Consider the following 22,672-nt stretch of genomic DNA (forward strand, 5'->3'; position numbering starts at 1 on the left):
CTCCTCCCCCCCCCCCCAAAATAGAGCATTAATTGATCTTTGGGTACCATAGGTTTGGAGGTTCTTTTTCTCATTTCTGTCAGTAAATACAACCATTAGAAGAGTATATAGTTACAGTCTTGGACTGCACATTGTATGGGTATAACCTGAACTTTTTGCCTTCCTCCTTAATAAGCATTGACAGCAAATGCTGTATTGACTGATCAATAACTCATATGATATAGATAACACTAAAAAGGTTTTTTTGCCAAGAAAAGTTCTCTCTCCTAACAGAAATCCTACGTGGAGCATCACTTTGGCAGCGATTCAAATACAGAAGAGAAATATTTATTGAACACTTCTGCCTTTTCTGTATTATTATTGGTAATTCTACCATTTCTATCTAGTGATGAGCTGATGCTATTAAGATTCTTTTTGTTTCTAGTATGCTTAAAAATGTATCTTCTTATCATTCTTAACTCTGATGGTCATAGATTTCTCCTTCTAGTCCTTTGATTCCCTTACTGATCTTTTACAGTTTCTAATGCCTGATTTATGTTCACTACTATCAACTATCCACTTCTATAACCACTAGCTATATATTATTCTTACATTTTTTATAAGTAAAAAAAATGTGAGAATAATATATAGCACTTCTCTCCTCTAAAAACCAGGTCAGTTTAAAAAAAAAAAAAAAAACCAATACGGCCTTCTCTTTTGATTGTGGCTCTCTGGTCATGTGCTCTGAACAATTCCCCATGATCATTCACATGTTCCTGATTAAATTCTTCCTCCAAGCTGATTTGTCTTGTAATTGTTTTCAGCTGTGTGAAAACTGGCCCCATTAAAGAATCAAGAACATATATATATATATATATATATATATATATATATATATATATATATATATATTAGTGATCTAGATTTTAGTCTGTTTGTGAATTATAAACGTGATCAAGTCATTATCATTTGTATCTAAGTTTTCACCAATTTTTAGTTCTGTGATCAGTTTTTCTTTATTTGTCAAGAAGAGGTCTAGTATACAATTTTCCTATGTTGGATGCAACATTTTTTTGAATTAGGAGATTGCCGTAATATTTAGAAATGCCAGGATATTTTAATACTGGCATCAAGGCACCTCCAGAATGGGTCATTTAAAATGAAGTCTCCCATGATCATGCAGCTTACCCCCATGTTATATATTGGTTAACTTTGTTTCCTAATATGATTTGGGGGGCTATAGGACACACCAACTAATTCCCCATCTTGCACACGGATCCATAAGGCATTAGACACCATTTTCTCTTGAATATTCAGTGACTCGGAAACAGCTGTTTTATGATCTAGTGTGTCATTTCCATTCTTCTTTCTTAATATGCTATAACCATTGATTTTAATGTTCCAATTATGTGAATCATCCCCCCAGAACTACTTGCAAACTGCTAGTACTGCCAGAGAAACTGCACAGCAATCTAGCCTAGGAAGAGAACATCTGCAAAATATTATGTCCCCCTACTTTTTTCTCATAATAAAAGCACATAATCCAAGCTTCATCAAAAATTTTTTCCACATATTGGATAATCCTACCAAGAACAAATCTATGTTTTGAATAGATATTTTTCGGAGCTTTTATAGGAGCCAGACTAGAAGGTTCATTTCATGTGTTTTCAGGGTTGTCCCCTTTTTAATTATGAAACAAACACATGCATGCATACATGAGTGCATGTCTATATATATTTTTCACATATAATTTAACTGTATCTATAGACGTGTGTGTGTAAATATGTACACACACACAAAATTACTACGTCAAATTTAAGGACATAAATCCTCACAGATCATTTTCTCCAGCTAGTTGACCACAGATTAAAGTCACTAAATTAAAACAGGTGCTATCACTCTTTATGACTAGAGGCAATGAAGTTATAAATGTAAAATTATGACCTAACATCTATAATCAAGCTAAAAGAGAAGTTGAGTTGTGAGAAGGCATATTCATGTACTATTGGCTACTGTAGGAAGCAAGTGATCTGAAATTATGGCCTCCTTTTATGTTGGTGTTGATTGCTTTACTATACATGAAATTATCTTATTAATCCTCTATTCATTTATTGAAAAGACATCTATATTCCCTAGTTATCTTAATATAACATTCTGCTAGACTAAAGAAAAAGATAACTGCAAGACAAAGCCAAACCAAATGAAAATCAGAAAGAAGATCAGATCAAATAAAAAAGAACACATGCAAAGCACAATTTTTCCCCTCTAAGGCGATTACAAAGGTAAATGTAAGAATTAAAATGTCAAGAGAGCTCTATATGTTAAACAATTCTATCAAGAAGTGCATGCGTTCAAAAAAGTATTGCAGGTTAGGTGATTTGCAACTGGTATTGTATAGGAGCTATGACAGGTACTGAAAAAACAAACACTTGTGAATACAACACTTAGTGAGGGAAAACAAATGCCGGTAAAAGGCATGGTGACATGCCTGTCACATTCACAGTGAGTGACATTCATTTGTTGTGAATTAAATTTGCACATGCCCCATGACTGCTATGTTGCATTTCCTAGTGGATGTCAACAGGGGATGTGGATTCCGTTAATCCTTTTTTCCCCACACACAAAAAAGTGCAGTCTAAAAGGCTGAATCTCCAGATGCCCTAACGGTTTCTTTTATATAGGGAAATAAAAGCACGGTGTCAATATTTCCACTTTCTAACTTTTTGGTGGCTGACGGTGATGGGTTTTTTTGGTTTGTTTGTCTGTGTGTTTTCAGTTGATATTTGGAAACTTCATTGACCAGATAATGGGATCTAATGATGAGTGAAAAGAGTGCTGCAGTTCAATTAAGGCTGAAAGGAGTAATAGAAAGCAGCCCACGTGGATGCCTCACCAAAGTCAAAACTATGCAGGAAAAAATAAAAAACAGTTGAATGTGTGTGGGGGGAAAAAAGCCCCAAGACAATCTGCCAACTGGAAATTGTAAAAATGCTGTTGGCGCCACACAAAGAGAGGCCATATCATTGCCATATTCAGCATGTTAATTATCTGCTTTCAGATTAGAGATAAAAAAGCAAGGAGAGCAAGTTAGTAGGAATCAGACTAGTGATTTATGTTTTCAGCAGAGGCGGAAGTCACAACTAATGTTAGCGGTTGTGTTGTGTCTGTATACATATCACAGGTCTGGTTTATGCATACACACACAGACATAGAATATATATTCTATTGGTTTGTGTAGAGAAGATACTGGAACAGTTGATTATTTCAGAGCAGTGCAGCACTGGAGAGCCAGAAGTTAGTATGGAGAGTGATGGTAACGCACAGAAGGGGAGCATGGGAAGGTTTTAGAAGAGCTCGCAGGACAGAGGTGCTCCGCTCTTACCCCATTACTTTGGGTGGAGTGAACTGACTGCTCGCTGGTCGAAGAGCATGTGCTCATGCGGTCTGTGTCCTTGCTGTGTGAAGAGTGGCGGTGGACCTGGCGCTGGAGGGAGTCATTGTCCCCAGGGAAAGTGAAGGAGCCAGGGCGGCTGGCAGGGGATGCTGGGATGGAGCTCCAAAAGGAGCCCTTCTGCAGGGGGCTGCTGGGTGGAAAGGTTTCCTTGCCAAGAGGAGAAGGGAAAGTCGTGGAGAGAGGAGAGTTCATTGGAGAGATGGCTCCTGGCCTTGGCTTCCCAAGCGTCAGAGATCCTATGTTGCTCCTTGAGCGATTGTCCTCCAAGCTCCCACGCAATTCTTTCTGGGCTCCGTCTGCTGACCCAGAAACGTTTCCAGCTGTCTTCCTGGGGCTCTCAATAACTTTCATCTTGGGAATCTGCTCAGCTTTTCTCTCAGGACCATCCGTTTCTGCAATGGGAGGGTGCCTGCCTGGCTGGCTGAGGCCAGTCTCTAGGGATGTGCTGTGGGGTGGCAGGGAGGGATTATGAATGGACATACCTGACATCTTGTCTGCCTCTGCTTGGGCGGAGGCTGCAGAGGAGACCAGGACTGGGGAATGGTGTCTGACAGGCTGGGGGATCCGGGAGGGCCTGCTACGGCTGGAGCTGGTAATTCCACTACAGCTGCTGGGGCCACTGCTGTTGCTGCTGCCACCGCCACCACTACTGTGGTTCTTCTGATACTCAATTGGTGATGTCAAGGCTGAAATTTAAAACAGGGAAAGGAGCAGAGGGAGCAAGAAGAGGGCAGGTTAAATATGAATACGCTTAATGCTGCTGTAGAGTTGGATCAACAAATCTTTTCTCTTACTAACACCTTTAACCCACTGATGTCAAAATGCCTTGCAAACATTAATGCTTCATAGCATCCCCACAAGACAAGTGAGTAGGTAATAGTATATTTCCCAAACAGACAGGGAAGCTGAGGCCAGAGGTTAAGCAATTTCTCCTAGGTCACAAGTCAGTGGCTGAGCTATAAATACCTGCCACAACTCCTCTTCTCTAACCACCAAACCCTATTTCTAACATGTCTTTTTACATGGAATATCAAATCAGTTAATTTACAGTGAAAAAAATCTACGATGAGGAAGAATGAGCATTTCAAAACCAGAAATAGTAGTGTAAATGTCAGTGAACATGCCCTTTTGAGATCTGTGGCAATTCCTAGCTTTTCCTAGCTTTTTCCTGGTGACATTAAATTGTTTCCTGTAAAGCACTTTGAAATAGTCAATTACTGGCCACTACCCAAGTTCAAAATACCATTGTTGTAATAGAGGGGTGACATTTGCTGGGAAGTGAAAACATTGGACATGTTTCTTCTCCCCAGCTGGAATGCATGCCACTCCAGAAGACAGAAAGAAAAATCTTTTGGAGTATTATTGGAACTAGGTCAGATGAAATATAAAGGAGAGCAAGTAGTTGTGGCATCCAATATGGAGCGTGGGGCAGAAAGATTAACACAAATGATTTACCATTCAAAAAATTACGCTGGTTTTCCAGAATTTGGTTGATTTCATGGATCCACAACTGGCGCATGCCTGGATTGGCAGAATGCAAAACAAAGGTCTCTGTGACATCACCCATTCTTGATGTTAGTGCAAATTTACAAGGATCATTGTCCACGTTTTCCTCCAGGCAAAGACAACTCACCTTAATGAAAGAAAATTTTTTACTGGACCAATTATATTCCAAAGATACCATAAATATGCCCTAGACAGTAGCTTTGAACTGCTACAGTCTTTGAACATTCAACATAATAATTATATCATGGAGTCAGGATTACCGTAAAATAAAATATGAAATGAAACTCAGAATTAATGATGAATACTTGTCATCCTTGTCACCCCACTTAAGATCTCACTTAGTCATTAAGGCACCAAAGCATTTTTCATGTCGGACAGAAGTCAAAGTGATCCATTCCAAGTAAGCACTGTGAAATTCCCCTTACCAGACTCCTCCTTTCACTCCTTCCTTTTATTTAAAATACTGCAGTAGATTTGTATTTTTAATTTGCAGTATATAAAATTTTCACTGCAAGAAAGCAACTATTTCCAAGGAAGTACAAGCTGCCAAGTCAGAGTAGGATCACAAGCACAGCTTGAATCCACAGCTCAGTATAGCCAATCAGATCATCCCATGCTTATACCACTCTACTCTAATGCTCGGAACTCCCCAGTCAGATTACTTCTGGGCATTTCAAAGCAGCACACTACTGCTTCAGGGTCATGCCAAAATGTTTCAGAGACTAACCTGTGGAAGTCGAGAGAGATGATCTGACAGATGAGCTAGTCAAGATTTCAGTACTGCTGGCAAGCATTGCATCTGGCTTGGGCTGAGATTTCTTGCAAATAATACTTTCGAGTTACTGCCTTCAAGCTTTAAGATATACACTTCTACTATAAGGGCAATTACCTCTGATAGGATGTGAACACCAAGTTGAGACGCAGCCCTTTAGTACAGAGTCGTGGTGTCCATGCAGCTATTTGACTGGTTGAGTGTGTTTAGAGGTCTAGAACAATGTGACTATTTGGCTAGTTGAGTGTGGCTAGTTTGCTGCTTTAGAAATGGATGGATATCATGGGTGTAGAGCATGGGTTCCCAAACTGGGGAGGGAGTGAAGAAATTCCAGAGGGGAGGAGGAGGCGCAAGGCAACCCAGCCCCCCCCCCCAATCAAGTTTTGCTGCCCTGGTCAGTTCCCCCCCCCCCCCTTTTTTTTTTTTTGCTCAACAAGTTTTGCTATTTTTTTTCGGGGGTGGGGGGGAGAGGGAAGGCATGAGGGCTTTTCAAAAATCAAAAAGGGAGCGTGATGACAAAAAGTTTGGGAACCACTGGTGTAGAGCATATCTAAGTTACAATGAATACATGTGTATTGCTATAGTTAAGACAGAAGAGGTCAGAAAGCCTTCGTGGAAATATTTTCATGTGTTGTAATAACTGAGCAAAGAATTGCTTGCAAGTATTTTTAATAGAGAGTTTGGCACTTACTATTTTTCTAGGTTTACTGGTAAAGACATGAGTTCATGACTGTGTAGGCCATTACCAAAAGATGATTACCTTGGTACCCATTGCACAAACCCTATCGTGCTCATAGACAACAGTTACCTTGATACTGTTTTTAAACAAGAATCCCGGCATGGAGAAACCTTTCTTTTTATCTAGTGGCTCACTGAATATGACAATCTGTTCAAACAGGAAGACACGCCTTTCTTTGCAACGTGGCAGAAGTCCTGTGTCTTGGTCTGTGACCAGGAATGTGTCCTGCAGCAGGAGCTTACCCTGGGCTACAATTTTACCCTACAAAACAGAAGCAGAAACAATTTCATTTAATACATTACTTTTTCTGAAACTCTCCACAATTAAGAGACTTCAAGGGAAAAAAAATCTTATTGCAAGGTTTTTGTTTTTTTTTATCATTCAAAGTAGTTTTTATGTATATGTTTGCTGATAGATACATGAGAGAGAGGCACTAACCCCAAAAACTTAAATCATATGTATGCAACTGATTTTTTGCGGTATGTTAATTTCAGAATGATGCTATCATAACGAAAACATTTCCAATGCTGATAGTTCCTCAGTTCAATTTTACTGACATAGGAGTCAAGTAGTGCTAGAAACAAGACTGGCCACATTTTCTGTAACATGGGCGAAATGCCGTACTAGGCTGACCTGCTCTTGGGAAGAGATTCTCATTTCCTATTTTGCATCAACATAAGTAGGAGCAAAAATTTGTGTCACAGACCGTGAGAAACGCATAGCCATCCTAGCTACGATATAAATTCATCTGGGAATGTGTCATAAGGAGAATAGAAATGTGTGTTCCATTTTAAGAAAAAAGACAACTTACATCAAACCCTTGCAGGCGGCCAACATTCATCATGTCGTTGCACCGTTTTGGTACTATGCACATGACCTCTACAGCTTTCTGTTAAAGCCAAGGAGAAAGATTCAAAATGTAACTCTCCAGTGGAGGATTGTGTGTGTGACAGCAGGGGCTTTACAATATAGTTTAGTGTATTTAATCTGCAGGACAATTAGAGCTGAAACAGAACAGTAGTTTTATATAAACAGACTTGTTCAGTGCCACACTGTACATAAAAGAAATGTGGTGCATGATATGAAAGACAATAAAGAAAATGTCAAAAGTACCTCTAGTTCTGTTGTGTCAAGGTTAGCTTTTTTAGAGTATTTGAGGAAGTCCTGTAATGGAAAAGGCAAAATTATCTCAAGTCCAAATTGCTCTTCAACAAACAGAGAAAGCTGAACAAAATGGACTGGCTCTTATTTGTGTTAGTGTTACAAGTTCCAAAAAGATGCTCTTAAGAAAATAAGAAAAAGACTTAATTTTTCAAAGCCTCTTCCTGACATGAGTTGTGTGTTTTTAGTGTTAGGTTTTGTATCTGATTTTGGATCACTGAACAACATTTACTAAGTCAATCAATCCTCTTTGGTAGAACGGGTCAAAATACATTTTGCCAAACATTCAGAAAAAAGGTGCTAAAAATAATAAAAGTGATTAAAAAAATCAGAGGAAAATCAAAAAAATTTGTCCTTCAGTCACATTAGTGCAAATCCTAAGCTTTCCCACTACATTGAAGAGTTACACTGGTTTAAATAGTATCAAATTTGTGTCTAAGCTATTTACTGTTATTCTGAGAATTATGTGAACCCAAGTGAGGAAACAAACTGAAATATAGTATTACAATTTCTAGCCTATGTCAGGTACCAAGAGGCCCCTTTACAACTTACATTCTATCACCCAAAAAACAAAGTCAACAGTAATAATACTCTCCAGTCCTTTAGTAAAGGTGGTTACACCGAAAGGGTACCCAGCATCATCTCACCTTGAGTAACAATTGGTATTTCATAATTCGCTGCACTGGTTTTATTAGCAAGTCTGTGAGCTGAAGTCTGTGGCCAAGACGCTGCTTTAAGTCCTAAAGATTGTAAAGTGAAGAGTGTTAGCGTTAAATTTTACTGGTTTTATTGGTATATACAACAGTACTTCTATTGTCATGGAGCTAAAATGAGACCAGAAATTAATCTAATCTTGAATTTGTGCTTCAAATTCTCATGTTCTTGTGACAACCTTAAAAGCCATTCCTCTGTTTTATTTCTACCATCTTTATTCCGAAAGTATTCAAAGCTGACTTTTCAAAGCTTTTCTTATAACCATGGGCCCCAGTTTGGATCCAAACCTGCAAAAGCTTATGTATATGAAATTAAATGGTAATGCTCAAATGCTTCCAATATTTGCAGAACTGAGACCTTAAGATGGTCTCATGGGGAGACTAATATGATGCTATCTGCAAAGGATTTAGGATAATGTGTTCAGTGAGCTGCTGGTAGAACAGTCACACAAGGTCCTGTACACCTCTTATGAGCTGCGGAAAGGATTTCTGTCTCAGCCCACAAAGGAATAAACCAGGCCTGAGGCTTCAAAACCACCTCTCCACAGATCCAATGACACCAATACCTATGCAATTACTCAACTACTATTCCATCCCACTGGCTGGAATGACAACCCTCAAAAGGGACTAGAAACCTCAAACAACTCTCACAGACAGGCAGTGAAAGGCAGATTTTACTTCCTCAACAATCCTTCATTATATCCAGCTAGAGATCAAGTACTCTTGCATGATGGAGGATGAATAGATTTTATTCTGAGTTTATTCATAAAACATTCCCACCGACTTCAACTGTGCTTTTGTCAGAGTCATGAGTACAGAATCAGTATCTCAAGAAGGTTTTATTTCTAATTATGAAAGAAATTATCTTTATAATTCATAATGTTTGCTTTTAAATGTATTTATTTTATTACTGCAAATGGTTATTTTTGCCTATTTAAGGCCCCCTGGGATGATCTGCAGAACTGGTAGGCTACTATAACACACTTATAAGGCAAAACCTTGAGCTAAAGGTTTTATCTTAACACCTAATGCTTTATGTACAGCATCAAAGATTCTGATGAGTCTCAAAAGTACAGTATAAAGAAAGCAAAATTTGTCATTTGCATCCATATTGTAATCCATTCCTCTGTCTGCACTACTGTTCAATAATAAGTATAATGCATTAAAACTATCCTCTTTGGTCTACTACAAGTGAAGCTCATTCATTTGGTATCAATTAATTCATCTCAAATTTGAATATCAGTACTCCCCTTCTGAGAGTAGCAGTGGCAGTATTAATCTCTCTCAACTGTGAGAGTTCTGGAATGAAACCCAACTTCCACCCTGAAAATGTCTATTTTTTCCTCAGACTTACCTCAAAAAATGTATCAATGTATTCCGAGACAATGTGCTCAGACTTTGGTTTGTTTTGGCAGTAAACTATGTACATGTGCAACCTTCTCTCCTAGGAAGGACAAACAGAGGCATACAAATATAATGTACTAAAGTAAAAAATAAAAATAAAAATAAAATAAAAAAGAGAGACAGGCTGAAATAGAGTAAAATAAAAAAGCATACATATTTAAATGTATACTTTTACATAAAAAGGGTCATTCTGCCTTCTGGTTGAGTAAGTTATGGATTAAGAGCAAATATACAGGTATACTTAAAACATATCAAACCTAAGAAATTAATCAGAGATTAAAAATAATCCTCAAATACTTTGACATATCTGTATAAGAAGAGTTAGTATATCTTGAAAATTGGATACATATGACCCAGAAATGTAACTGTACATACACAAACGTCCACACAAATACAACTCTTACTGCAACATTAAGAATGACAAAGTCATGGGAAAACAGACAATTTGGTTGTATATAGTATTTTGAATGTCAAAGTATTTAATAAAATTGGCATTTGAATTATTATTACTAAGCTGCTGATTAGTGTGGTATCCAGGTGCAGTACGCTATAATGATTTCCATTTTACAGCAAGACAGGAAGGAAAAAAACAGTGAGTGACTTGTCTAAGGCTGCAGAAAAAAGCAGTGCCAGAGCCAGAATTCAAATTCATGAATTCCTTGGCTCTTAAACTTGTGCCCTTTTCTTCCACTATAAGAGGGAGAAGTCCCATTGCAGAAGACATATGATGTGAGACTGGAGAGGGAGCTAAAAAAAATCTGCATTATAATTTGAAAGGATGGTCATAAAACTACAGCGCCCTAAAAGAGGAGCTGAAAATGAGTTAAGAGACAGGTGCCACGTTAACAAGTTTCTCCCCACAAAGGCACTGCAAACAAAAATTAGATTCCTTGTTAACCTAATCCTGACCTGTGTGTGTGTGTGTGTCTGCCTCTTATCCAGAGTTGTTTTGTTCTACTGTCTTTTCAGCTGCACTGCTCCACAGATATGTCTTTTATATAACAAGGTTAGTCACTAGTAACATCAGTCATTAGCACTAGCTGCTTGAAAGAGGATGTTTGAACTTACATGCTTAACAAAGAGGGATCCCAGTTTTTCTGGATCTTCAAGGCACTTCTCCAATTCTCCTAAAAAGAAGCTGAACAAAGAAGAAATAATTTAGTTTGTACCACGTTACAGGCAGTCCCCGGGTTACGTACAAGATAGGGACTGTAGGTTTGTTCTTAAGTTGAATCTGTATGTAAGTCGGAACTGGCGTCAGCCGCTGCTGAAACTGATCAGTTTCAACCGCGGCTGAATCTGGATGCCAGTTCTGACTTACATACATATTCAACTTAAGAAACCCAGGCGTCCCCAAGTCAGCTGCTGCTGAAACTGATCAGCGGCTGATTCCAGGAAGCCTGGGGCAGAGCAACTCTGCCTCGGGCTTCCTGTAGTCAGCCGCTGGTCTGTTTCAGCAGCAGCTGACTTGGGGACGCCTGGGGCAGAGCAGCTGGGGTGCTGCTGGGTTGCTCCAGTAGCGCGGCTCCTCGGCGCTACTGGACCAACCCGGCAGCCCCCAGCTGCTCTACCCCAGGGGTAGGCAAGAAAAGCCTGGTCTGCTGGGGGGGGGGGGCACTAGCTGCACCTCCCCCCCAGCAGACCAGGGGGACAGGAGCAAAGCCGCGGAGCACGCCCGCAGCGGGACAGCCCAAGCACCTGAGCAAAGCCGCTGGACCCCCCCAGCAGACCAGGGACACCCGAGCAAAGCCGTCGCCTGGGCGGCTTTGCTCGTTTGCCCGGGAGCAAAGCCACCCAGGCGGCGGCTTTGCTCGGGTGTCCCTGGTCTGCTGGGGGGGGGGGGTCCAGTGGCTTTGCTGGACCCCCCCAGCAGACCAGAGGGACAGGAGCAAAGCCGCCCAGGCGGCGGGAGTCCCGCTGCCTGGGCGACTTTGCTCCGGGGCAAACGAGCATAGCCGCCCAGGCAGCGGGACTCCCACCGCCTGGGCGACTTTGCTCCGGGGCAAACGAGCAAAGCCGCCCAGGCGGCGGGAGTCCCACTGCCTGGGAGGCTTCGCTCGGGTGTCCCTGGTCTGCTGGGGGGGGGGGGGGGTCCAGTGGCTTTGCTGGACCCCCCCAGCAGACCAGGGAGACCGGCAGAAGCTTTTCCCGCCCCGGAGGACACGGGTGGCGACCTGCCGCCCGTGAGCTCCGGGGCGAAAAAAGCCCTGTTCGTAAGTGCGGATCCGACATAAGTCAGATCCGTGTAAGTCGTGGACTGCCTGTATATAGTAACAGGTAATACCCCCAAAAAAGTATACTTTGTGTAACTCTCTTCACTGCTGTGATCCTTGATTAGTGGGTATCCTGTCTGCAATTGAAGCCTATATAAAAATATATTGCAGGGCTTCAAAGCAAGAGATATTGTTACATTAAGAAAAAAAAAAAGCAGCATAGTGTTTCATCATTGCAATCCTTTTGATTCTCATTTCTCAATCATAGATGGTGCTCAAAACTACACCATCACTGAAATTTCAGAATAAAAACTGTTTTGGACAATTCAAAGCATAGCCCAGAGTGAGTTTGGGTGAAGGAGGGGGTTGAGACCTGGGGCACGGGCGCAAGAGTGGGTGCATGGGTTTGGGGGGCAGACAGTTGGGGGGGAGGCAGGGACTGGGATGCCAGAAGCAGGCTGTGGATGGGAGATGCTTACCTGCATGACTGCTGGCCAGCAGCCCAACAGGTTCCCTGCCTTTCATGCTGCTCAGTTCAGTTCTTCAAACAGGCAGTTCCCATTGGCCGGAAACTGGCCAATAAGAGCTGCAAGATTGTGCTAGGGCTCACAGCTATTCACAGATAAACGGGGCTCTGCAGCCAGTTTTTCTGAGCAGCGAGTGGACACAGGGCAGGAAGAGAGCCTGACTAAGGTCCCACTGCACGTGTGGGCTGGATACAACAGCTTGGTGGGCTGGATCCAGCCCATGGGCCATATTTTGCCCAGTCCTGGCAGAGCCTCTCACTATCAGAAGAGTACTTAAGTAGTGCACGTTACTGTATATGATACAGGATTTTTTCTTTTTCTTAATGCTTTTTTAATATGACGTACTAAACTGTCACTATAAATGTTACCTATACAAGACAGATCAATCAAGATGCTTGAAATGTTTACATATTTATTTTTGAATAGTCTCCATACATCTACAGGAATAGTCTGAACTCAGAAATTAATTTTAACCATAAGTGTGTAGGACCAGCTGTTGTGAATTTCTTTTGTTATTTGTTTTTATAACCCTAAAAACTTTTAACACCATCTGTTTCTGGTTTTGGCAATAAATCTAGTACTGTATAGATATATGATTTTTTCCTGTGTGCATTCAGTATACTATAAAATAATTTTCTACCAGCAACAGATAACTCAAATTAAAAACATACATACTCTCTGTGCCAGTCATAAATCTGGTGAATGTTGCCAAATACAATCTTGTCTTTCCCCTTCATGTCATCAGGTACACCGTCTTCTTTCATAAGTGCCATGTAACCCTGAAACAATCCACAGGTGATTTTTGTGAAAACAGTGTGTATTTTTCGCTTCCTTTCAAAGATGCTTAAGAATTTTTACAACACAAGCTCTTATTTAAGTCACTAACAGAGCAAAAGAATCCAACATTACAGGGAACAGTGTATTTAGCTGTTAAATTAATTATTTTTATTGAAATAAGATTAATCTTAAATATGGTTATATAGCCAGATTTTTTATTTAATTTTGCAGTGTATCTTCATTTCCAACAAGTACATGAAGATCAAAATGCAATCAGTCTGGCAGGTTTCACATTTCCCAGTTTTAAAAAGTATTTCTTTTCACATTTACCCTGGTAATCCTTCTGTTTACAAAGACCAGCTTGTGGTCTCATATAATTTTATGATGTCCCATTTGAACTACTGAGGGAAATATATATCTCCTCATAGCATCCTCGCTCTGTGACCGTGTACAATTATTAAAAAGATGTCCATTCCTCTTATTTTACTTTACATTATCTTTCATAAAATAATTTTCAAAGCACCTTCGGCCATACGGACGCATAAAATGAAAGAAATACAAGCTTATCTGGAGGGACCCCAGTAAGAATTTGACAAATTGTCTCTCACCAATGTCCGTAAAATAGCGATAGAAATGTAGCCGTGTTAGTCTGGTGTAGATGAAACAAAATACAGGACTATGTAGCACAATACATATGTGCTACATAGTCCTGTATTTTGTTTCAATGTCTGTAAGAAATCGACAGGAAGAAAATTTTTTAAAATAGCTGGAACCAAAATTTGTAATAGATTATCCTTCTTACTAGTTCCCACTTAACCAAAGTAAAAAGTGTTATTTGTCAACCATTAAATTGGAATATTAAAGACTTGTACATTAGCACTGACCTTCAAGCATATAGAGCAGTGATTCTTAAACTTTTTAAGACCGAGGAACACCAAACAATATATTTTTTTTTAAATGAGGAACACCAAGGATTTTGTGTGAGAGAGAGAGAAAAAAAAAGTCGGGGGGGGGGGAAGGGTTGGGGGGAAGTTAGAGAAAAAAGGGGTCAGGGGGAAGTTAGAGGGGAAAAAAAGGACCGGGGAAGTTACTGAGCCAAAAAAGGTCGCCTGCCCCTTTCAGGGCGGCCATTTTGAATCTGTTCTCCGCGGCACACCGGTGTGCTGTCGAACACAGTTTAAGAAACACTGATACAGAGCAATGCTTTGATCCCACATGCTGAATTCATACTAAACTGTTTAATTCATTTAAGGCCTGGAGTATCTAATATTTATTCAACACTGCCTCACCTCGGAGATGGCCTTTAATCTAGTTGGCAGAACTTTCAACTGGCTCCTCTAAGGATATGACTAAACTTGTGGAAAAGGTATTTTTTGAAACATACCTAGATCCAGCTAAATGAGTAAATCACAGAATCTAAGCACTTTACAAAGCAAGCCAGTGTCATAATCTCAATTCTGCAAATGGGAAATGGATACAAAGAGGTGAAGAGATTTGCCTAATGTCACGCATTAGAGCAGTAGCAGGGTCAGTTGTAGATGCCAAGTCTCCTGACTGTCTATTCACTAGAGCACAGTGTCTAAACCAATTAAACTGTGCATATTATTTCAGATGTTATTAGAAGTCACTAGTTAAAACATGAATGACAGTTACCTGGTAACTGGTGTTCTTTGAGATGTGTTGCTCATGCCCATTCTACTGAAGGTGTTCTTGATTGCTATGGGCACTGGTGCCAGAAGTTTTTCCCATAGCAGTACTTCTTTGTGGAGCATTTCTAATGTCCCCTGAAGTGGCGCCTCTATGGAGCGGTATAAGGAACACTGTGCACTCCTCCCACCCTTGGTTCCTTCTTGCTGGAGACTCCCACAGTAAAGGAAGGGAGGGATGCGAAATGGGCACGAGCAACAGATCTTGAACACCAGCTACGGAACAGGTAACTGTCTTTTCTTCTAGTGATTGCTTGTGTGCATTCCAAAGTAGGTGATCCCAAGCAGTATCCATCGGGAGGTGGGTAAGGCCTGAGGAACAAGTAGGTTGCAGCACCAGTTCTGCAGAGCCCAGTGCCATCTTGAGACTAGCAAGACGAGTGTTTCTTATAGCTACTGAACATTTCATGCAAAGGTTCCTGGCAGGAGTGGCTCATTTGACCTGGAGCCTGCTGGGGCTTCCACTTTGTGCAGGCAGGGGTCAGAACATAGAGACCAAATGTCTTCAATGTTGCATATGAGTCTTTAATCCCATGGAGCTTAATCTCCGTCTATTCCTCTAATGGGGCTTTCCCATCAAATGGCAGATCCTGAAGACAATTTTGAGCCTCTACAGCCAGGTGAACCCATGATGCTATGCACAGAACACTGCAAAGGGCATGGTCTGAGCCACCACATCCACTGTGTCTGAAGCCGCCCTGGCAGCTGCAGCACCCTCCTCCAGGAAGGCCTTATACCTCTTCCTGTCGGTATCAAGGAGGGAGCCCTCAAACTTGGATACATTCTGCCAAAAGGTAAAAATCATACTGCCCCAGGAGGTCCTGGTGGTTTGCCTCCTCAGCTGGCAACAGGATGATGAATAAAGCTTGCCTCCAAATAACTACAGTCTCCTGGAGTCCTTATTCTTAGGGGTTGCCGCAGGCTTGCCCCAATGCTGTCTGTGGTTTACTGCTTCCACCACCAGAGAGCTGGGGCGGGGGGAGAGGAAGGGGAATATAGATATTCACAGCCCTTGGAAGGCACACAGTATTTCCATTCTGCCCTCTTGGACAGAGGCCAGGGAAGATGGAGTTTACCTTAGACCCTTCACGAAGTGGTAAGGCCACTCTGGCCATTGCTGTGGCGCGGGGCACATTGAAGAGAGAGCCTGAGGGTTCCTCAAGTTCCCCTGCCTGTAGGTTAAGGTTTGAGGTCATGCTTTTCAAGAGCTCTTGATGAGCCTAGGTCTCCTCCTAAGGGAAAGCAAGAGGGGATGCAGTGAGGTTCCAGAGTTTGGTCCTCCTTGCAATGTGGGGCTGAGAAAGGAAAGTGGAGGACATTTCCAAAGTCCTGGCCACTGGATGGACCACTTGGGAAGGGTGGGATGGGGACCCATGGGTTGCAAGGGCACTATGGCGCTGGCCATCTCATCAAAATGGGCACATTTGCTTTTGGGCACTGGCTGCAGCACCAGTGGTACAGGAGGCCCCACTGATAAGGGTTGCTCTGGTGCCGTCTGGGGGCCCTGAAGGGCAGCAGGACTGGTGTATGAGCTACCACTACACGGTGACAGGATTCCATGTAGGCATGTCGAGTTCAGAGCTAAGCTTGCAACCTTGAATCTGGTGTCAGGGACCAGGAGCCCCTCCTGAAATGGCTGCTGCTGGAGCGGCTGCAGTCGATGTATTTGTGACGGCTGGTGATCTATGCTGTACGAGCGGTGCCATATTCAGGACCCAGACTGCAAATTGGAGTGGGACTGGCGCCTGTAGGTTCCCACATGAGTTGACACATGAGGAGATGGGTGCCCATATGAGGGGCCACTGTTCTTCCAAACTGTTGCTTGGGTGGTACCGTGGTCTCGGCGACCTTTGTTATCAATGTTCCTGATCCTGGTGGGGAATGGGTGTGTCTGAAGTTCTGTGCCCCTGTGCCGGAGAGCCATGCAATGAGACTATGTGTCTGGGTTTCCAGTTCAACAAAGAGGGGTCTGAAGAACTGACGTGCCCTGGTCCAATTCCTGATGATTGTGCACTGGAGAGCTGTGTCTGGACCCTTCCCTCGATGGAATCTGGCATCATTGGGATGGGGACCCAGCAGGTCTGAGCACAGGCTTGCCCTGTGACCAGGGAGCTACAGAGACCTGGGTGGCTGGCACTGACAGAGTCAATATCTCCTGCACCACATGTGGGGTGTTCAGTGTTGAGAGCACTTGAATGTGGCTAAAAGTCCTGCTCATGCCTACAGAGTTTGGGAGCCTGTGGCAGCGTGGAGCCGGGGGCCCCCATGTGCCCCTGGCAGCACGGGGCTGGAAGCTGTAGAAGCCTGGCCACTCATGACAGTTCTGGGCTGAGAACCCTGACAGCCCGCAGCAGCGTGAGGTGGGAGGCCAGAGAAGCCTGGCTATCCACAGCAGCATGGGGCTAGGGAAATCTGGCTACACGTGGCTGCATGGGCCAGGACTAGAGAACCCCAGCTGCCAATGGCAGCCTAGTGTTGGCGCTGGCAGCAGCAGAGCAGACAACCTGGCTGGGGAGAGAGAAGAAGGGGCCAGAGACAGGGGGCCAGCTGTCTTGGGCCTGTGGCAGGGGACACCTCCCCTGGTCTGGCAAATTCAGTCCTTCGGGACCAGTTAGGTCCCTATGGTGCTGGACCAGGGAGGTCCAATCTGTACAACAGGGAACTATCTACATAGAACAAGAAAATAGTAAAAGGGGGGGAAGGCTGCAGAGGTTAGCTGGAGTGAAGCAGTTCACTGATAGCAAGAAGGATGTGAGGGTAATGGGAACATACAGAGCCCATTATACCGTGCCATGGAGGCACCACTGCAGGGATTTCTAGAGGCACTCCCCTATGGATAATGCTAGGGGAAAAACTTTTGGTACCGGTACAAGTGGCAACTACTGTGGAATGCAGATGAGCAATCACTTGAAGAACAACTAATTCTCTTATAGGGAAAAAAAGGATTCATGAAATAGCATGAACGAGAGACACTGGGAATTCTATATCAAATCCTGAATTTTCTTAAAATCCTATAGAAAAACCCTCACTTAATGAAGACTCTTTCTTCTAACAGACAGAGTAGTGTACAAGCTACAAAGACTACTGGCAATGGGGTTAACAAAAGCAGTTTAGGACTGATGAACTAACATACCTCAACTACATAACCCAGATCTCGGACGTAATCTCGTTCCGTCTCCACTAATTCCTGTAAGACATAGCTACAAAGAAGAGGAAAAGGTGAAAAAACATTCAGGGAGAAAACTGTACTGATGTGGACAAAAATTGTTAAAAAGGATTGAGAATGGGCAAACAGCATTTTCCAAGTTTGTAGTAATGTACGTTTGGTAAAGTAGAATTTATATTTGACTTTCCAAATCTGGATACTTCACTATCTTCAGGGCATCCTTACTTCTTGTGTTTACCAAACTAAAGCTGCAGCAGCTAGGACTTCTGCTGCATGGATCAGGACAATTGAAACATTAAAAAAGTTAAAAAGCATTCCAATATATGACTCACAATAAACAGCACGAGATTCATAAGCAAGCATACTGAAGATGTCTTTATTACTTTAATGCCAACATACATATGGTTAATTTTCAATACCAGCGGAAATGCTAAAGAATATGTCTGGATCTTCCAACTATCAGTTGGGTTCAAGGTAAAGAAAGACAAGTTCAGAAAAAAAGTAATTATTTACGGTTTTTGGAAACTAAAGATACCCCTGAGAATATTTAAAAGCCAGCCTCCTCTTCCATGAAAAAGACTTATATGTTTGACAAGACTTGTGTGTGAACTTAGTACCAAAAATAATATGCCTGATAATTCTCTTTGAACGACTCATTTTCAGGAAGCATTATCCATTTGCTGCCTAACATGCAAGCTGGAAGGGAAAACAAACTACTACTTCTGTTAAAATAGACTATTTTGAAAGGATGCAAAGGACTTTATAAATGTTACCTCATTGAGAACAGAGGGGAAATATAAATTTGTAAGCCACTCTTACTGTCGTCTTTTTAAAGAGCTGGATTTCCTTTCTTCCATCTCATCTATGGGTGACGAGGATGAGAGAAGGGAGTTGTCTGAAGGGTTGAAAGATGGACTGCTGCTGTCACCTTGATCTACCAACAGTGAACTCGGACGATCTTCCAGTGCCTAAAAGTATGTTAATAAAATGTTGCAAAATGTATTCATCTTACCTTCTATGCATGCTGCCTTTAAATGCATAAAGCATTGCAAAAAATTACACGCAACTATAGTTGTTAAAAAATGGAAACTCTATTGTACGCTCAAATATTTACATTTTCTTATTTGGAAAGTGGAAGTTAAATCCTAGTGAGAAACATAGAAAGGAGCATAAACTCTATTACATTAAGTGTAAAAATATAATAAGAAAAGCCAAATAAGAGTTTGAAGAACAGCTGACCAAAAACTCAAAAAGTAATAGCAAAATATTTTTAAGTACATCAGAAACAGGAAGCCAGCTAAACAACCAGTGGGACCAGACCCTTGGATGACTGAGATGCTAAAGGAGCACTCAAAGATGATAAAGTCATTGTGGAGAAGCCAAATGAATTCTTTGCTTTGATCTTCACTTCTGAGAATGTTAGGGAGATTCCCAAACCTGAGCCATTCTTGTTAGGTGACAAATCTGAGTAATTGTCCCAGATTGAGGTGTCATTAGAGCAGGTTTTGGAACAAACGGATAAACTTAACAGTAACAAGTAACTGGGACCAGATGACATTCAACCAAGAGTTCTGAAAGAAGTCAAATGTGAAATTGTGGAACTATTAACTGTGGTTTGTAACCTGTCCTTTAAATCAGTTTCTGTACCTAAAGATTGGAAGATAGCTAATGTGACACCAATATTTAAAAAGGGCTCTAGAGGTGATACTGGCAATTACAGACTGGTAAGTCTAATGTCAGTACTGGCCAAATTAGCTGAAACTATAGTGAAGAATAAAATGGTCAGACCTATAGATGAACATAATTTGTTGGGGGAAAAGTCAACATGGTTTCTGTAAAGAGAAATCATGCCTCACCAATCTACTAGAGTTCTTTGAGAGGGTCAACAAATATGTGGACAAGGGGGATCCAGTGGATATAGTCTACTTAGTTTTCCAGAAAGCCTTTGAACAAGGTTCCTCTTCAAAGGCTCTTAAGTAAAAGTAAGTTGTCATGGGATAAGAGGGAAGGTCCTCTCCTGGATTTATACCTGGTTAAAAGATTTCAGAATGGAGAGGAACAGGTGATATCACTCAGGGATCCATAGTGGAACCAATCCTATTCAACCTATTTGTAAATGATCTGGAGAAAGAGGTAAATAGCGAAGTGGCAAAATTTGAAGATGATACTAAGCTGTTCAAGATGGTTAAGACCAAAACAGATTGTGAAGAGCTTCAAAAAGATCTCACAAAGCTAAGTGATTGGATAACAAAACGTTGATAAATGTACAGTAATGCACATTGGAAAAAAATAATCCCAGCTATAAATACGATATAATGGGAACTAATTTAGCTAAAACTACTCAAGAGAGAGATCTTGGAGTCATTGTGGATAGTTCTCTGAAAACATCCACACAATGTGCAATGGTCGTCAAAACAGCAAGCAGAATGTGAGGATCATTAAAAAGAGATAGGGTATGTCTACACTACAGCACTAATTCGAACTAACTTAGTTAATTCGAACTAAGCTAATTCGAATTAGTGCATCTAGACTTAAAAACTAGTTCGAATTAGCGTTTTGCTAATTCGAACTAGCATGTCCATATTGAGTGGACCCTGAACCGAAGTTAAGGCTGGCCAGAAGCAGTGCCAGCAGGGCATCAGGTTACGACTTAGAGTGTGGAGCTGCTGTCTCAGGCTAGCCGAGGGCTGTGCTTAAAGGGACCCGACCCCCACCCCGGACAGACAGTTCTCAGGGTTCCCCGCTTGCTTGTCTACCTCGATGAGGGACAGCAAAGCAGTCCTATCTTGGAGAGCCCTGAGTGTCCTCACTTGGCACATCACAGCACTAGGTCATCAGCCCGGCAGCACTTGCTGCAGGCTGCCATCTGGGGGGGGGGGGGGGGGGCAGGTCAATCGGGAGGCTGTCAGGATCCAGGAGACCCTGCTGGAGAGCTTCCACTCTGAGGTGCCCGCAGAGCCACCCCAGTCCTCCCCATCGGGGGCTCATACCCCATTCCTCCCTCACCTCTTTCCACTTAGCCCTCCCTAGCCCCCCTTCTTGATGTAAAAAATAAAGGACACGTGTGTTCAAAAACAGAAACTCTCTTTATTTAACAAAACTGCGGGTGAGGGGGGGAGCTTAACCTCTGGGGAGACTGGGAAAAGGTGATGGGAGAGGGGAAGAGAGGGTGGGAGAGGGGAGGGGGAAACCTGGGAGGAGGGAGCTGGAAGGGGGAAGCCAGGGGAAGAAGAAGGAGGGGAAGTATCAAACTATGGTACACCCTCATCTTCAGTACTGTGTACAGATGTGATCTCCTCACCCCAGAAAAGATATTTTGGCCTTGGAAAGGGATCCGAAAAGGGCAACTAAAATGATCAGGGGTTTGGAACAGGTCCCATATGAAGAGAGGCTAAAGTGACTGGGACTTTTCAGTTTGGAAAAGAGGAGACTGAGGGGGGATATGATAGAGGTCTATAAAATCATGTGTGGAGAGGGTGCATAAAGAAAAGTTCTTCATTAGTTCCCATAATAGAAGGACTAGAGGACACCAAATGAAATGAATGGGTAGCAGGCTTCAAACTAATAAAATAAAGTTCTTCTTCACAAAGCAAATAGTCAACCTTTGGAACTCCTTGCCACAGGACGCTGTGAAGGCTAGAACTAGAACAGAGTTTAAAGATAAAGTCATGGAGGTTGGGTCCATGGAGTGCTATTAGCCAGGGGGTAGGAACGGTGTCCTTGGCCTCTGTTTGTGGAAGGCTGGAGATGGATGGCACGAGACAAATGGCTTGGTCATTGTCTTCGGTCCATCCCCTCCGGGGTAGCTGGTGTTGGCTGCTGTCGGCAGACAGGCTACTGGGCTAGATGGACCTTTGGTCTGACCCAGTACGGCCGTTCTTATGTTCTTAGCTCAGGGTCGGGGGTCTCACTGGACCACCTTGATTTTCACGCAAACCTGCTCCTGGGTTCACATGTGGCCTTTGGTTGCCAGGTTAGCAGCTATCCTGCCCTAGACAGCTACTTTCCTGTGCCTAGTGCAGAGATCCTGGACGTTGGAGGCCTCCCCCCACACCTGGATGAGGTCCACGATCTCCTCACTAGACCAGGCAGGCGCCCGCCTCTTGTGGCCCCGGGAAGGCTCCTGGGAGCCACCAGCCTGGTCCCGGGAAGAGGCGGAGGGCTGGGTGGCAGCGGGTGGCTGGCTCGTGCCGTGCCAGGTGCAGGGTCCGCTGTCTGGGTGCTGGCAGGCTTGCACCTGGCACGGGCACCGTAGCCAGACCATGCCCCTTTAAGGGCTCCAGGGATGGGAGGGGGGCAGAAGAGTTTCCCTGGTTGTGCCCAGAGTGGCCACCAGGGCAAGCTGGGAAGGGCTAGCCTCCCACTAGTCCGAATTAAGTGGCTACACAGCCCTTAATTTGAACTACTTAATTCGAACTAGGCGTTAGTCTTCGTAGAATGAGGTTTACCTAGTTCGAATTAAGCGCTCCACTAGTTCGAATTAAGTTCGAACTAGCGGTTTGCATGTGAAGCACCTATTAAAGTTAATTCGAACTAACGGCTGTTAGTTTGAATT

General features: G+C 42.7%; 1 protein-coding gene across 3 annotated transcripts in view; it reads right to left on the reverse strand.

Moving 5' to 3' along the window:
* TRIO (trio Rho guanine nucleotide exchange factor) overlaps positions 1-22,672 on the reverse strand; it is a 412,227-nt gene that overhangs the window by 24,662 nt on the left and 364,893 nt on the right. For 2 of the 3 annotated variants that reach the window (XM_006117079.4, XM_075921462.1), the window contains exons 38-48: positions 18,937-19,085; positions 18,085-18,151; positions 13,144-13,247; positions 10,797-10,866; positions 9,679-9,768; positions 8,259-8,351; positions 7,564-7,614; positions 7,262-7,339; positions 6,520-6,711; positions 4,889-5,066; positions 3,362-4,119 (exon numbers count right to left, since the gene is read on the reverse strand). In XM_006117079.4, the coding sequence (XP_006117141.2) occupies positions 3,362-4,119; positions 4,889-5,066; positions 6,520-6,711; positions 7,262-7,339; positions 7,564-7,614; positions 8,259-8,351; positions 9,679-9,768; positions 10,797-10,866; positions 13,144-13,247; positions 18,085-18,151; positions 18,937-19,085 (1,830 nt within the window). The remainder of the gene's footprint in view (positions 1-3,361; positions 4,120-4,888; positions 5,067-6,519; positions 6,712-7,261; positions 7,340-7,563; positions 7,615-8,258; positions 8,352-9,678; positions 9,769-10,796; positions 10,867-13,143; positions 13,248-18,084; positions 18,152-18,936; positions 19,086-22,672) is intronic. The other variant, XM_014570469.3, reaches the window with a different exon arrangement.

This window comes from Pelodiscus sinensis, chromosome 2, assembly GCF_049634645.1.
Source record: "Pelodiscus sinensis isolate JC-2024 chromosome 2, ASM4963464v1, whole genome shotgun sequence".
NCBI classification, from domain to species: domain Eukaryota; kingdom Metazoa; phylum Chordata; order Testudines; family Trionychidae; genus Pelodiscus; species Pelodiscus sinensis.